General features: G+C 43.7%; 1 protein-coding gene across 3 annotated transcripts in view; it reads left to right on the forward strand.

Moving 5' to 3' along the window:
- Positions 1–6,576, forward strand: part of abcd4 (ATP-binding cassette, sub-family D (ALD), member 4) — a 47,554-nt gene extending 40,978 nt beyond the window's left edge. For 2 of the 3 annotated variants that reach the window (XM_073039261.1, XM_073039262.1), the window contains exons 18-19: positions 53–168; positions 4,717–6,576. In XM_073039261.1, the coding sequence (XP_072895362.1) occupies positions 53–168; positions 4,717–4,788 (188 nt within the window). In that variant the 3' untranslated portion in view covers positions 4,789–6,576. The remainder of the gene's footprint in view (positions 1–52; positions 169–4,716) is intronic. The other variant, XR_012098164.1, reaches the window with a different exon arrangement.
- The last annotated feature ends 6,763 nt before the right edge of the window (positions 6,577–13,339 follow it).

Below are 13,339 nucleotides of genomic sequence, written 5' to 3' on the forward strand. Positions count from 1 at the left end.
TCCAGGCCCCAGAGACTCCTCCCCATTAAATTTGCACTTTTCCTCCTCCCAGTTTTAGATGAAGCTACAAGTGCCCTGACGGAGGAGACGGAGGCTGAGCTGTACCACATCTGTAAACAGCTGGGGATGACTGTTGTCAGCGTGGGCCACCGTAGTAGTTTGGAGAAGGTGGGTACAATGGTTTAAACACGGCATGGTATATGATGATGTTGTGGCCATCACTGAATCATGGCTGAAGGATGGTTGTAGCTGGGAGCTGAATTTCAAAGGTTACACATTGTATCAGAGGGATAGGAAGGTAGGCAGAGGGGGTGGCGTGGCACTGCTGGTAAAGAATGGCATCAAATCAGTAGAAAGATGTGACATAGGATCAGAAGATATTGAATCCTTGTGGGTTGAGTTAAGAAACTGTAAGCGTAAAAGGACCCTGCTGGCAGTAAAACAGACCTCCCAGCAGTAGCTGAGATCTGGACCAGGAATTACATTGGAGGTAGAAAAGGCATGTCAAAAGGGCAATGGTATGATAGTCATGGGAGATTTCAACATGCACGTCGATTGCCTCCGAGATGGTTTTTTAGAGCAGTTTGTCATTGAGCCTACTAGGGGACCAGCTATACTGGATTGGGTGTTAGATAATAAACCAGAGGTGATTAGGGAGCTTCAGGTAAAAGAACCTTTAGGAGGCAGTGATCACAATATGATTGAGTTCAGCTTGAAATTTGATAGGGAGAAAGTAAAGTCTGACGTAGCAGTATTTCAGTGAAGTAAAGGAAATTACAGTGGTACGAGAGAGGAGTTGGCCAAAGTAAATTGGAACGAGATGCTGGCAGGGATGACAGCAGAGCAGCAATGGTGTGAGTTTCTAGGAGAAATGAAGAAGGTGCAGGATAGATATATTGCAAAAACAAAGAAATACTCAAATGGCAAAATAATACTGTGACTGACAAGGGTACTATTTTTTGCTTTTACATTACAAAGCTAATGTAAAAGCAAAAGAGAAGGTATACAACAAAGCAAAAATTAGTGGAAAGACAGAGAGCAGAATGGGAAAACCTACAGCGAGCAACTGGAAGATCTTTAGGAGGGAAAAGATGACATATGAAAGCAAGCTAGAAAGCAATATCAAAAGTAAAAGCATTTTCAAGTATGTAAAAAAAATAAGAGAGTAGAGTGGATATAGGACCGCTAGATAATGAGGGCGGAGAAATAATAATGGGGGCAAAGGAGATGGCAGATGAACCAAATGAGTATTTTGCATCATTCTTCACTGTGGAAGACACTAGCAGTGTGCCTGATGTTGAAGGGTGTGAAGGAAGAGAAGTGAGTGCAGTTACTGTTACAAGAAATTTCTCAAAAAGCTGAAAGATCTAAGGGTACATAAGTCACCCAGACCAGATGAACCCTAGGGTTCTGGAAGATTTAGCGGTAGAGATTGTGGAGGCATTAGTAATTATATGTCAAAAATCATTGGACTCTGGAGGACTGGAAAATTGCAAATGTCACTCCACTCTTTAAGAAAGGAGGAAGGCAACAGAAAGGAAATTTTTGACCAAATAGCCTGATCTCAGTGGTTGGGAAGCTGTTAGAGTCAATAGTTAAGGATGACATTATGGAGTACTTGGAGGCACAGGACAAGTTAAGACAAAGCCAGCATGGTTTCCTTAAGGGAAAAATCTTGCCTGATGAACCTGTTTGAGGAGATTACAAGTAGGATAGATAAAGAGGGTGTAATGGATCTTGTATATTTGGACTTTCAGAAGGCCTTTAACAAGGCAGCACACATGAGGCTGCTTGCCAAGTTAAGAGCCCAGGGTATACAGGAAAGTTACTAGCACGGTTAGAACATTGGCTGATTGGTAGGAGGCAGCGAGTGGGAATAAAAGGATCCATTTCTGTTTGGCTGCCAGTGTCTAGCGGTGTTCCACAGGAGTTGGTGTTGGGACTGCTTTTTATGCTCTTTATCAATGATTTAGATGATGGAATAGATGGCTTTGTTGCCAAGTTTGCAGGTGATACAAAGATTGATGGAGAGGCAGGTAGTGTTGAGGAAACAGAAAGTCTGCAGAAGGACTTAGACAGATTAGGAGAGTGGGCAAGAAATTGGCAAATGAAACGCATTGTTGGAAAATGCTTGGTCTTGCACTTTGGTATAAGAAATAAATATGCAGACTATTTTCTAAATGGGGAGAAAATCCAAAAATCTGAGATGCAAAGGGACTTGGGAGTCCTTGTGCGGAACAACTTAAAGGTTAATTTGCAGGTCGAGTCGGTGGTGAGGAAGGCAAATGAAGTGTTAGCATTCATTTCATGGGGTCTAGAATACAAGAGCAGGATTGTGATGCTGAGGCTTTATAAGGCATTGGTGAGGCCTCACCTTGAGTATTGTGAACAGTTTTGGTTTCCTCATCTAAGGAGAGATGTGCTGGTATTAGAGAGGATTCAATAGAGGTTCAAAAAGATGATTCCAGGAATGAAAGGGTTATCATATGAAGAACGTTTGATAGCTCTGGGTCTATATTTGCTGGAATTTAGAAGGATGAGGGGGGATCTCACTGAAACCTTTTGAATGTTGAAAAGCCTAGACATAATAGATGTGGAAAGGATGTTTCCCATGGTGGGGGGAGTCCAGGACAAGAGGGCACAGCCTTAGGATAGAGAGGTGTACCTTTAAAACAGAGACGCAGAGTAATTTCTTTAGCCAGAAGGTGGTAAACTTGTGGAATTTGTCACCACAGGCAGCAGTGGAGGCCAGGTTATTGCTTGTATTTAAGGCAAAGATTGATAGGTTCTTGATTGGACACAGCATCAAAGGTTTTGGGGAGTGGACTAAGGAAAGGGAAATAAAGGATCAGCCATGGTTGAATGGCTGAGCAGACTCAATAGGCCAAATGGCCTAATTCTGCTCTTATGTCTTATGGTATATGGTACATGGTTTATGCTGATTCCACCCACTCTAGCAGTCACCTATTCACCAAATTGTCATCAGGGAGATGCTGCAAGTCCACCACCACCAGGAACTACATGCCAAATCTGTAGCTATCCAGCTTCTCAACAAAACTCACGCAGGTGTGATACCCTAATCGTACCTGCACACATCCGTTAAATGGTCTTTCCTGCTCTCCTCGTTCTGTTGATAATTATTGAGTCTATTCATATGTTTATGTTTAATTAAGTTTGATTATTGATGTTTGCACATGTGACTGTTCTGCTAATTGTTATTGACCGTAGCTGGTTGCACTATTTTCTTGTAAATTGTTGGTTGTTATTGTGTTGTCCGTTATGATATTGTCTGGGGTTTTATTCTTGGCACTGAACCACAACCAATTTTGGTATGTTTCACAATAAAGTGATTCTGATATGTACTTTGATAATAAAATTTTCCTTGTACATAAAACAGTACAGGCTGTGAAAATTAACCATAGAGGTTTAATTGGCACTGCTGGCTCTAAGGAGTTTGTCCATTCACCCCAAGTCCGTGTGGCTTTCCTCCACAGTCCAAAGGTGTATGGGTTATTAAGTTAGTTGGTCAATGGATGTAATTGGATGGCGCAGACTCATTGGGCTGGAAGGGCTTGATCCCATGTTCTGCTTCTAAATAAAATTAAAATCAAGATCTAGTGAGCAAAGGTTTAAGGTGAGTGGGGAAAGATTTAATTAATTTAATTAAATGCTCTCTGAGGTGATAAGGACTCTTTTCAACTCATGTTCTCCATATTATTTTATTGCACAGTTTGTCTTCTCTTGGAGAATTTGTCAGTCTTTATTTATAATTGTTTTGAAATTTTCTATTGCATTTTTTCCCCTCTAAATGCCTGCAAGAAAATGAATCTCGTTAGTATTTGGTAATATGCACTCAGTGGCCGCTTTATTAAATACACTGGTACACCTGCTCATTAATGCAATTATCTAATCAGCCAATCATGTGGCAGCCACTCACTGCATAAAAGCATGCAGACATGGTCAAGAGGTTCAGTTGTTCAGACCAAACATCAGAATGGGGTAGAATTCTGATCTAATTGGCATTAACCATGGAATAATTGTTGGTGCTAGAGGGGGTGGTTTGAGTATCTCAGAAATTGCTGATCTCCTGGGATCTTCATGCACAATAGCTTCTAGACCTTTTTATGCCATGGACCCCAGGTTGGGAACCCTGTTCAGAGTTTACAGGGAATGGTGCAAAAAAACATGCAGTGAGAGGCAGTTGTGTGGGCAAAAACACCTTGTTGATGAGAGTGTTCAGAGGAGAATGGCTGTAATGGTTCAAGCTGGCAGGAAGGCGACAGTAACTCAAATAACTACACATTACAACAGTGGTGTGCAGAAGACCATCCCTGGAGTGGATGGGGAGGAGACCGCACCGGGTTGCACTCCTGTACCTGATAAAGTGGTCACTGAGTGCATGTACTTTGATAATAAATTTATTTGTACTTCAAAGCTGCTCAGTTGGCAGTAAACAATATAGTGGGTGTAGCTATACCACATGGACAGCAGTGGTTCAAGAAGGCAGCTCACTACCACCTTCTCAACCAACAATTATGGATAGACAATTAAATGCTGTCTGAGGAGCAATCCGGGGTGAGGGATTAAGATGCAAGGGCAGAAAGAGAAGGTGTAGTGGTACTGTTGAGGCGACGGGTAACCATCCCGACAGCGCAATAAGCTGATCAGTTTGTACCTCACTGTGGGTTAATGTTTGCTTCTCTTCTGTCCCGACAGCATCATGACTCCGTGTTGAACCTGCTGGGAGGTGGAAGATGGGAGCTGACCGAAGTCCAGCACAGCAGCTGATCTCTCCTGCCCGGCTGGCATGCAATCCAGCTGATGCCTCGTCACACAATCACATGCCCAGACTGGAGCCTCTACCTCATGTTCCCTCCCCTCCTCTTTTATTACTCAGGAGGGAGGTTTACAATACTTTGGTAAATTTTGATCATCAATGCCATGGGAACACCAGCACTCCTACCTCCATGGCTTAGAGGACAATACTGTACCAACTTACATTTCAGTATTAACTTGGATCCCCTCATGTCAAATGTCTACTCAGACTGATTCTACCTCAGCCTCCAGAGGAAGGAGACTCTGTTTTGCTAGGAACTACTGAATAATGTTGTAAAGAACCATCTTAAATCATGGCTTTAGTTCTCCTTGCCCTCCTATGATAGATGTGAACAGCAGCCCAGACTCAGTTTGGAGAGTTGGGTCTGCACCCCTGTGTGTTTCTGTTTTTAAACCATTCAGAGTGGATGGAGAGGGAGGGTTGATGAGTTGCAAAATACTTGGGAGAATTTTATTGAAATGCACATTGAGGATTAAGTACTTGATTGACAGCCCTTCAAAACCATGTGCAAGTTATTAAAAGAAAATTATTTTTAAATTTTTTTTAAGTGTAGCTGGGTGTTAGTAGGCTGAACAGTTCAAGCTTGACTTTAACAGAATGCCACAGACTACTTAGGGAGTGTACAGCTGAAGAGAGTGTGGCAGTGTCTGATGACTCCCAGGCTCCCAAGGTCCTCCACTCTATTGTCCTCATTGTGGTCTTCCTGCTCTGTCTGCTGAGGGTTACATAACAAAAATGACTGATGAAACTGCACCACTGTAAATAGGTCCTACCTGTCCCTCCTTTTTTGGCATCAATGTTAGACCAAGTCCTAGAGTCAAACAGTACAGAAACAAGGGCTTTGGCCCAACTGGCCCATGTCAACCAAGCATCCAATCTAAGCTCATCCTTTTTGCCCATGTTTGGCCCATATCTCTGAGGCTTTCTTATCGTCCAAGTGCCTTTTAAATACTGGTAATATACTGTAGCTGCCTCAACCGCTTCCCTTAGCAGCTTCTTCCATCTGTGGACCACTCTCGGTGGAAAAAGTTGCCCCTCAGCCTCCTGTTACTCCCTTCTCACCTTAAACACATACACTCTGATTTCCAGACCCTGAGGAAAAGGCTGAGCATTTGCCCCATCTGCGCCCCAACTAGCTAAAACTCAGTCCTCCAAAAGCCAACTACTTCACAGAGGTACTCACACAATGCTGGAGGAACTCAGTACCGTCTTTGGAGGGGAATAAACAGGTGCCGTTTCAGACAGAGACCTTTCATTGCTTACTCCAATCCACAGATACTGCCTGATCTGCCGAGTTCCACCAGCATTTTGTGTGTTGCTCAGGCTTTCCAGCATCTGCAGAATCTCGTGTGTTTATGATTCACAGAGGTACTGTTGTGTTGTCTTTTAAGACATCAGAGATAGAGGAAGGTCTGTAGTCTAGTGTAATTTTTGTGTTGGGTTACGTAGTTCAGTGTAGTTTTTGTATTGTTCATGTAGCAGCATGGTCCTGAAAAACGTCTTGTTTTTACTATGTACTATACCAGCAGTTATGGTTGAAACGACAATAAAAAGTGACTTGACTTGATCAGCTTCAGGAGGAAGGAGACAAACTAGGAGATCCAGAGAAAAATACACATTGCTAACATTGTAATACTGACTCCATTATGGCACTTCTAAAGACCCACCAACACACCTCAAACTGAATATCCTAATCATGTTAAACTTCATAAAATAATTAAAGAAATCTCAGTAACAAATGGCTTGTGTCTCTGTCAATGGCACAAAAGGCAAAAAAATTGTCAAACTCCACATAAAAGACTTGCTGAGACAGGGAACCTTGCTCAACAAGCTGGTTAAAAGGGAGAACGTTGTTGTTCAGAGTCTCAGACCAAAGGGGAAACAGGTACGTCTTGTTATTGGGCCAATACTAGGAAACTAAGAGCAACACACACAAAATGTTGGAGGCACTCAGCAAGTCAATATCCATGGAAAGGAATAAACAGTCAACATTTCAGGCCTGATGAAGGATCTCAGTCTGAAAGGCTGACTGTATTCCGCTCTATCAATGCTGCCTGACCTGCTGAGTACTTAAAACATTTTGTGAGAGTTGCTTTGGACTTCCAGCAACTGCAGAATCTCTTGTGACTTGCAAATGAAACCTGCTGAAACAAAAACCCATTGACTTGGAAATACCAACTTTTTTTTCTGCCCACTCTCTCACTGGTTCAATCAGTATCTCTGTCATTTTCTGTTCCTATTTAATGAAAGATGGAGTGAGGAAATCGGGTTAGGTTTTTAAGCAATTAATGGAATCGTTAGTTAAATTGAGAAGGCAGTTCAGGGAAAACAACTATCAAATGACTGACAAAAGGTTTCCAGTAAAAGAAGCAGTGGGGTTAACAGGGACTTCGAAAGGAATATGGGCTTTGTCAAATACCCATTAAGTGAAATAGTATTCAAAGTTATTTAAAAAGATTGGTAATTATGTGAATCACAGTGTTGAGTACACCACCTGTATGTGCAGCCCTTGTCTTCCTGCCCCTGGTGAGGTTGAATGCAGCAGAAAAGACTAAGACAGTTACAGTGAAGAGACGAGCACAAGGAAAGACACATCATTGATGTTTGGAAGCTCAAGGAGGAGGTGAGAGAAGTGGTGACCTCGAAATGTTAGCTGTGAAGTGAACCCTGAGTTACTGTCCTGGCAGGCTTGAAAGAAGTCAATATGGAGGGAGTGTAAAATGGAGATCTTTGAGGACTGAATAGGTAGTCAGTGTTTTCTGTAATCCTGCTGGGCATATCACAAGGACTGCGGTGCTCAGGTTAACATGCAGTTGGGTAGAAAACAGAAGAAGTAAGCTATTCAACTCCTCAAGCATCCCCCGCCATTCCAACACAATCATGCTGACCCTCTGTCACAACACCGTACTCCCACACACTGCCCCACACCTTTTGAAGGCGTGTTTAGAAATCCTATCAACTATTTCAAATTGTAGAAACAAGCTCTTTGGCCCAACTTATCCACGTCAACCTCAGCTAACCCCATTTACCCATATCACTCAATACCTGTACCACTATCAATATCACTATGTACCTGCCTCAATGTCTTTTAAACACTAATTGTACCCATCTCCACCCTTAATTTCCCCTTTAAACCTTTCCCTCTCACCTTAATCTACACCCTCCTAGTTTTAGACTCCCCTACCATGGGGAAAGCACTGTAATCATTCTCTTATCTACACCTCGTGATTTTATGTAAGGTCACCCCCCCCCCCCCAACGCTTTGGAGAATAAAGCCACAGCATCTCCAGTTCCAAAACCCTTGCAAACCTTTTGCACCATACCCAGCTCAATGACATCCTTCCTACAGTATGGCAACTAGAAATGCACACAATACTCCATGTGGTCTCACCAATATCTTGTACAGCCGTAACATGATGTCCTATATCTCTTGTACTCTGATAGATGACGTGTGTAAAATGCCTTCTTCACCATCCTATTAGCCATTTTTGCCTCTTTCAAGGAACTACGTAAGTCTCTCTGTTCTACAACACTCTCCAGAGCCTTACATTTACTATGTAAACACTGCCCTGGTTTTATCACCATTGTTACTATGTGCCAAGGCATCTGACGTAGGCGATCATGGTCTCATGACCATGATTGTTCTTGACAAAGTTTTCTACGGAAGTGGTTTGCCATTGCCTTCCTTGCAGTGCTTTTACAAGAGATTGTCTGCCTGGCTTCAATGGTCACATAACCTGGACTAGTGATGTGCACCAGCTGCTCAGACGACCTGCTCCCATGGCTTCACATGACCCTGATCCTGGGTGACTAAGCAGTTGCTATACCATGCCCAAAGGTGACCTGCAGGCTAGTAGAGGGAAGGAGCGCCTTACACCTCCTTTGATAGAGCCGTATCTCCACCCCACCCTGATTTAACTTCCCAAAGAGCAATACTTCCCTTTTGTCCCAGTGAAGTTCCATCTGCCTTTCCTTGGCACAGTTTCCTAATTGACCTGGAACCTGTTGTATTCTTAGATTGCTGTAAAACACACCATCAATTTTGGTGCCAAATGCAAACTTTCTAAGCATGCCAACTACATTCTCATCCCTAAATATTAAAATAGATGACGGTGGACTCTGCACTGATCCCTGTGGCTCACCTCTAGCAAGTCCTCAATCTAAAAAACCTTTCTCAACTCTGACCTTACCACCAAACCAATTTTGTATCCAATTGGCTAGCTCATCCTGGATCTCATAAGATCTAACCTTCCGGACCAGCCGACCATACAGTACCTTATCAGAGGCCTTGTTAAAGTCCATGAGTAGACAATGTCAACCGAACCCCCTTTATTGAACATCATGGTCACCTTTCCCGGAAGAAACTACCAAATTTGTGAGACACTATTTCACACACACATAAAGCCATGCTGACGATGCATTATCAGTCCTTGCCTTTATAAATGCAGATCGATCCTATCTCTCAGACTCCCCTCAGTGATTTACCCCCAACTGATGTTAGGCTGACAGGCCTGTGATACCCTGGCTTGTCCTTGCAGCTCTCGTCAGCCACCCTCCAATCTTCCAGTACCGCACCCATAGCTAATAATGGTTTAAATACAGGACTGTGCAAAAGTCTTAGGTGTATACAGTGCCTAAGACTTTTGCACAGTACTGTATTTGTCAATGTGGAGCAAAGAGAGTTTGTAAATCCGGTGGGAGCAGAAGATATTGGGAATGGTGAGGGTGGAGTGCCATGGGAGGAGGGGTGGTGGCAGGGACTGCAGACACACCCAGCCCTGAGACACCAGACAAGGACATTTAATTCCAAACAATTGATTTATTGATCATTACAGATGTCTCTTTGGTGCTTCCCACTCCCTCCCCTCTCCCTGCCTCCTTCCCACTCTCAGTACTTTATAGAGGCCTATATCAGAATCAAGTTTATCATCATTCACATGTCATAATTTTTTGTGGCAGCAGTAAAGTGCAATACAAAAAATTATCACATTACTGTGCAAAAGTCTTAAGCACCCTAGTTCTGTATATATGTACTCAAGACTTTTGCACAGTGCTGTATATCTGCCAAAGCCCCACCAATTTCTTTCCTAGCTTCCTACAATATTCTCAGCCATGCTTGGTCAGGCCCCAGGGATTTATCCACCTTTAAACACTTTACATGCACCAGCACCTCCTCGATTGTAATGTGGATATATTTCAAACTTCACTTTTCCTGAGTTCCTGAGCTTGCATGATCTGAGCATCTCACCCCATATCCCAAGAGTGAGACTGTTTTCAGGAGAACCATTCTCCCTCCACCCAGTCCAGCCCAACCCTGCTGCAAGTTTAGATGGTTCCGTGTGAATGGTGTTGGCTGGAAAGAATTAAGGTCTGCAAAACGTCTAAATGGAATGAACCAAGGACAGTGGAAGTAGGCAAACCAAAGGTCTTTGTTCTTGCCGTGTGGTTGAAGGAAGGTGCCATGTTGTGAGACTGTCCCTGCGGCCACCGATCTTGCTCAGGGATGGCTTGATCAGAGCAATTGAAAGTGGAGACGATCAGTTTACTGCTGGCATGGTTGTGTAAACTGGAGGTCACTTCCAACTGGAATTTGTCTATTTGGTTAGGTATCAGTGGTAGGCTTGTAGAAAGAACAGCCCGTGGCCTGAGGTAACCTGAGCTCAGTGTTTGGCTGACTTGGCTAAACTGGGTTGAAGTGGTCTGATTCAGAGAGAGAAAGAGCAAAGAAAGTGGCATGAAGGCAATAATGTTCTTTGTATCCTTGGGCAAATCCAATGAGAAGCTGACACCAATTAGTCAGCTGAGCCTGAGCCAATGAAATCGAAACACAACAGTTTGATCGAGTGAGAATGGAGAAATTCGGGAGTAGAAGCAACAAAAAAGTTTGGAGACCAACCATCGTGCAAGTGCATGACCCCATGTCAGAAATGTAGACATTACGTTGGGATCCAGAGGAATGTTTGGCCAGTGTAAACTCCTATTGCCAGGGGTCACGTTTGTATTCTGACTGTTCACAGAGGGTCAGAGAAACCTAGCAGGTATGTGCACAGATAATTCAGTTTTGTATGATTTGAGAGTCTGTTAACTGAACCAAACATGGTATTTGTCAATTAATACAGATTCTCTCTCTCTGCCCATCTGATCATTATTGTTGAGCGTGCTTACAACCAACAATGGAGCACTGGGTGCTCCAGAGGCCTCCGTCAGTCTCCTTGTGATGAAGGTCAATATGACTCTGGGCTTTTCTCACTGTGAACTAGTTGTCAAGAAGATCCTGGACTACCCAGTACCATCCATCTTCACGAAATCCTATCCACTTAGTGTCCAGAACACCACTGATCTCAAAAAAATCACACACAAAATGCTGGAGGAACACAGCAGGTCAGCCTCCCATCGATGGAGGGAAATAAACAGGCAGGCCAGGACCCTTCCTCGGGTCTATCGATCTCAACTTTGAATATATTTAATGACCGGGAATTTCACAAGTAAATGAACAAAATCTGAGCAACCAGGCCCAGTCCATGTAGATGAAGGACAAGATGAGCCAGTACCCATGTCAATCCATTCTCAGGTACTGGATGCACTAACCCACAGACTGCCCCTCTCCACCAAACCCACACAGTAAGCTCAGTGTGAAGGGGGGGGGGGGGGGGGGAGAGCCCATCACTTCAAGAAAGCTTCATTGAAGTAGAGAGCTGATGCAAAAACATCAATGTAAGGGAGTGACAAAGTGCAACGTGTCCTGCTGAGTGTTTCCGCAGTTTCTGCTTGTGTTGTTATCGATCTTGTTTTACTTTGTCAAAGCAGTTCTTGTGCAGATAATGAGGTGGTTTGACCAGTGTCCAGTTGCAGTTGCAAAAAGGCCATCATGGAGTTCCTGGGCCAAAGGGTCTCTTTCCGTTCTCTATAAGACATAGGAGCAGAATTGGGTCATTTGGCACATTGAGTCTGCTTCACCATTCCATCATGGATGATTAACCCCATTCCTCATGTTCTCCCAATGATCTTTGATGGTCTGACTAATCAAGAACATATCAACCTCTGTTTTAAGTATACCCAATGACTTCGTCTCCATAGCAGTCAGTGGAGGCCATGAATTTCACAGATTCACCACCCTCTGGCGAAAGAAATTCCTCCTCTTCTCCGTTCCCCTCTGTTCTGAGGCTGTGCCCTTCAGTCCTAGGCTCACCCAAGATAGGAAACATCCTCACCACCTCCATTCTATCCAGACCTTTGAATATTTAATAGGTTTAAATGAAATCTCCCCCTCCTCATTCTTCTAAAAATCCAGTGAGTACAGGCCCAGAGTCATCAAACACTCCTCAAATGTTAACCCTTTCATTGCCAGAATAATTCTCATGAATCTACTCTGGACCTTCTCCAATGCCAGAATAATGGAAGCAGCGATGGAAAAGTTTTGTGCTGGGGTCAGGACTCAATACTTGTTGCTTGCCTTCACCACTCCATGTTGCTAATCATTTTAAGTCACTTTATAAATGTATTTTTCCTTTAACTTGTTCTGATAGCTGTCCTCCTGTTCAATCCCAAAAGCAGGTATAGGGCTTTGTACTGAACTCTGGACTGTTTACCTGAAGATGGACCTGCGGGAAATCTTCTTTTCTCTTTTTCCTTAAACCGTGGCACACCAGATTCAATATTTAAAGTAATAGCTCTGTGTAAAATCTCGTAGCAAGATATTCCCTGCAGAGGTCTGGGGGGGCACTGACTGGTTAAAACATTTTGAAGAACCCAAAAGAGTTGGAATGCGAGGGCACAGACTTTAAGTTCACTCTGCGTATCTAGGACAGTGACACTTCTTTTCCAGATAGGCTGTATTTCTTCTACGCTCGGTTTGATGTACAGAGCGACGTGTCAGCAAGGATGCCCCTCTGTTTCCCCGAGCACAGGCACTCCGTCTGGCTGTAGCTGAGGAAGACCCTAGCCAGGCTGAGCCCGTGTAAATCTGACAACATATATTTGGTCGGGTGCTGAGGGACTGTGCAGTCCAGCTAACTGAGGCTCCAACAGACACCTTCAACATCTTTCTAGGACAGTCCACTGACCCCTTAGGCTTCAAGGCAGCCTCCATCACCCCAGTACCCAAGACAATAGACAATAGGTGCAGGAGTAGACCATTCAGCCCTTCTAGCCAGCACCGCCATTCACTGTGATCATGACTGATCATCCACAATCAGTACCCCGTTCCTGCCCTCTCCCAATATCTCTTGACTCCACTATCTGTAAGAGCCCTATCTCAGAGGGTGGCAGTAACCTGCCTCAACAACTACTGTCCTCAACAACAATGAAGTGCTCTGAGCGGCTGATTATGGATCATATTAAATCCCATCTTCCTGCTACGTTGCACCTTTCCAGTTTGCTTATCACTCAAATCAGTCCAATGATGATGCCATAGCTTCTGCACGTCATTCCGTCCTGTCCCATCTGGAAAATGGTGCCTCATATGCCAGGATACTGTTCATTGACTTCAGCTCGGCATTTAAT

The sequence above is a fragment of the Hemitrygon akajei genome, chromosome 3 (assembly GCF_048418815.1).
Source record: "Hemitrygon akajei chromosome 3, sHemAka1.3, whole genome shotgun sequence".
Taxonomy (NCBI): domain Eukaryota; kingdom Metazoa; phylum Chordata; class Chondrichthyes; order Myliobatiformes; family Dasyatidae; genus Hemitrygon; species Hemitrygon akajei.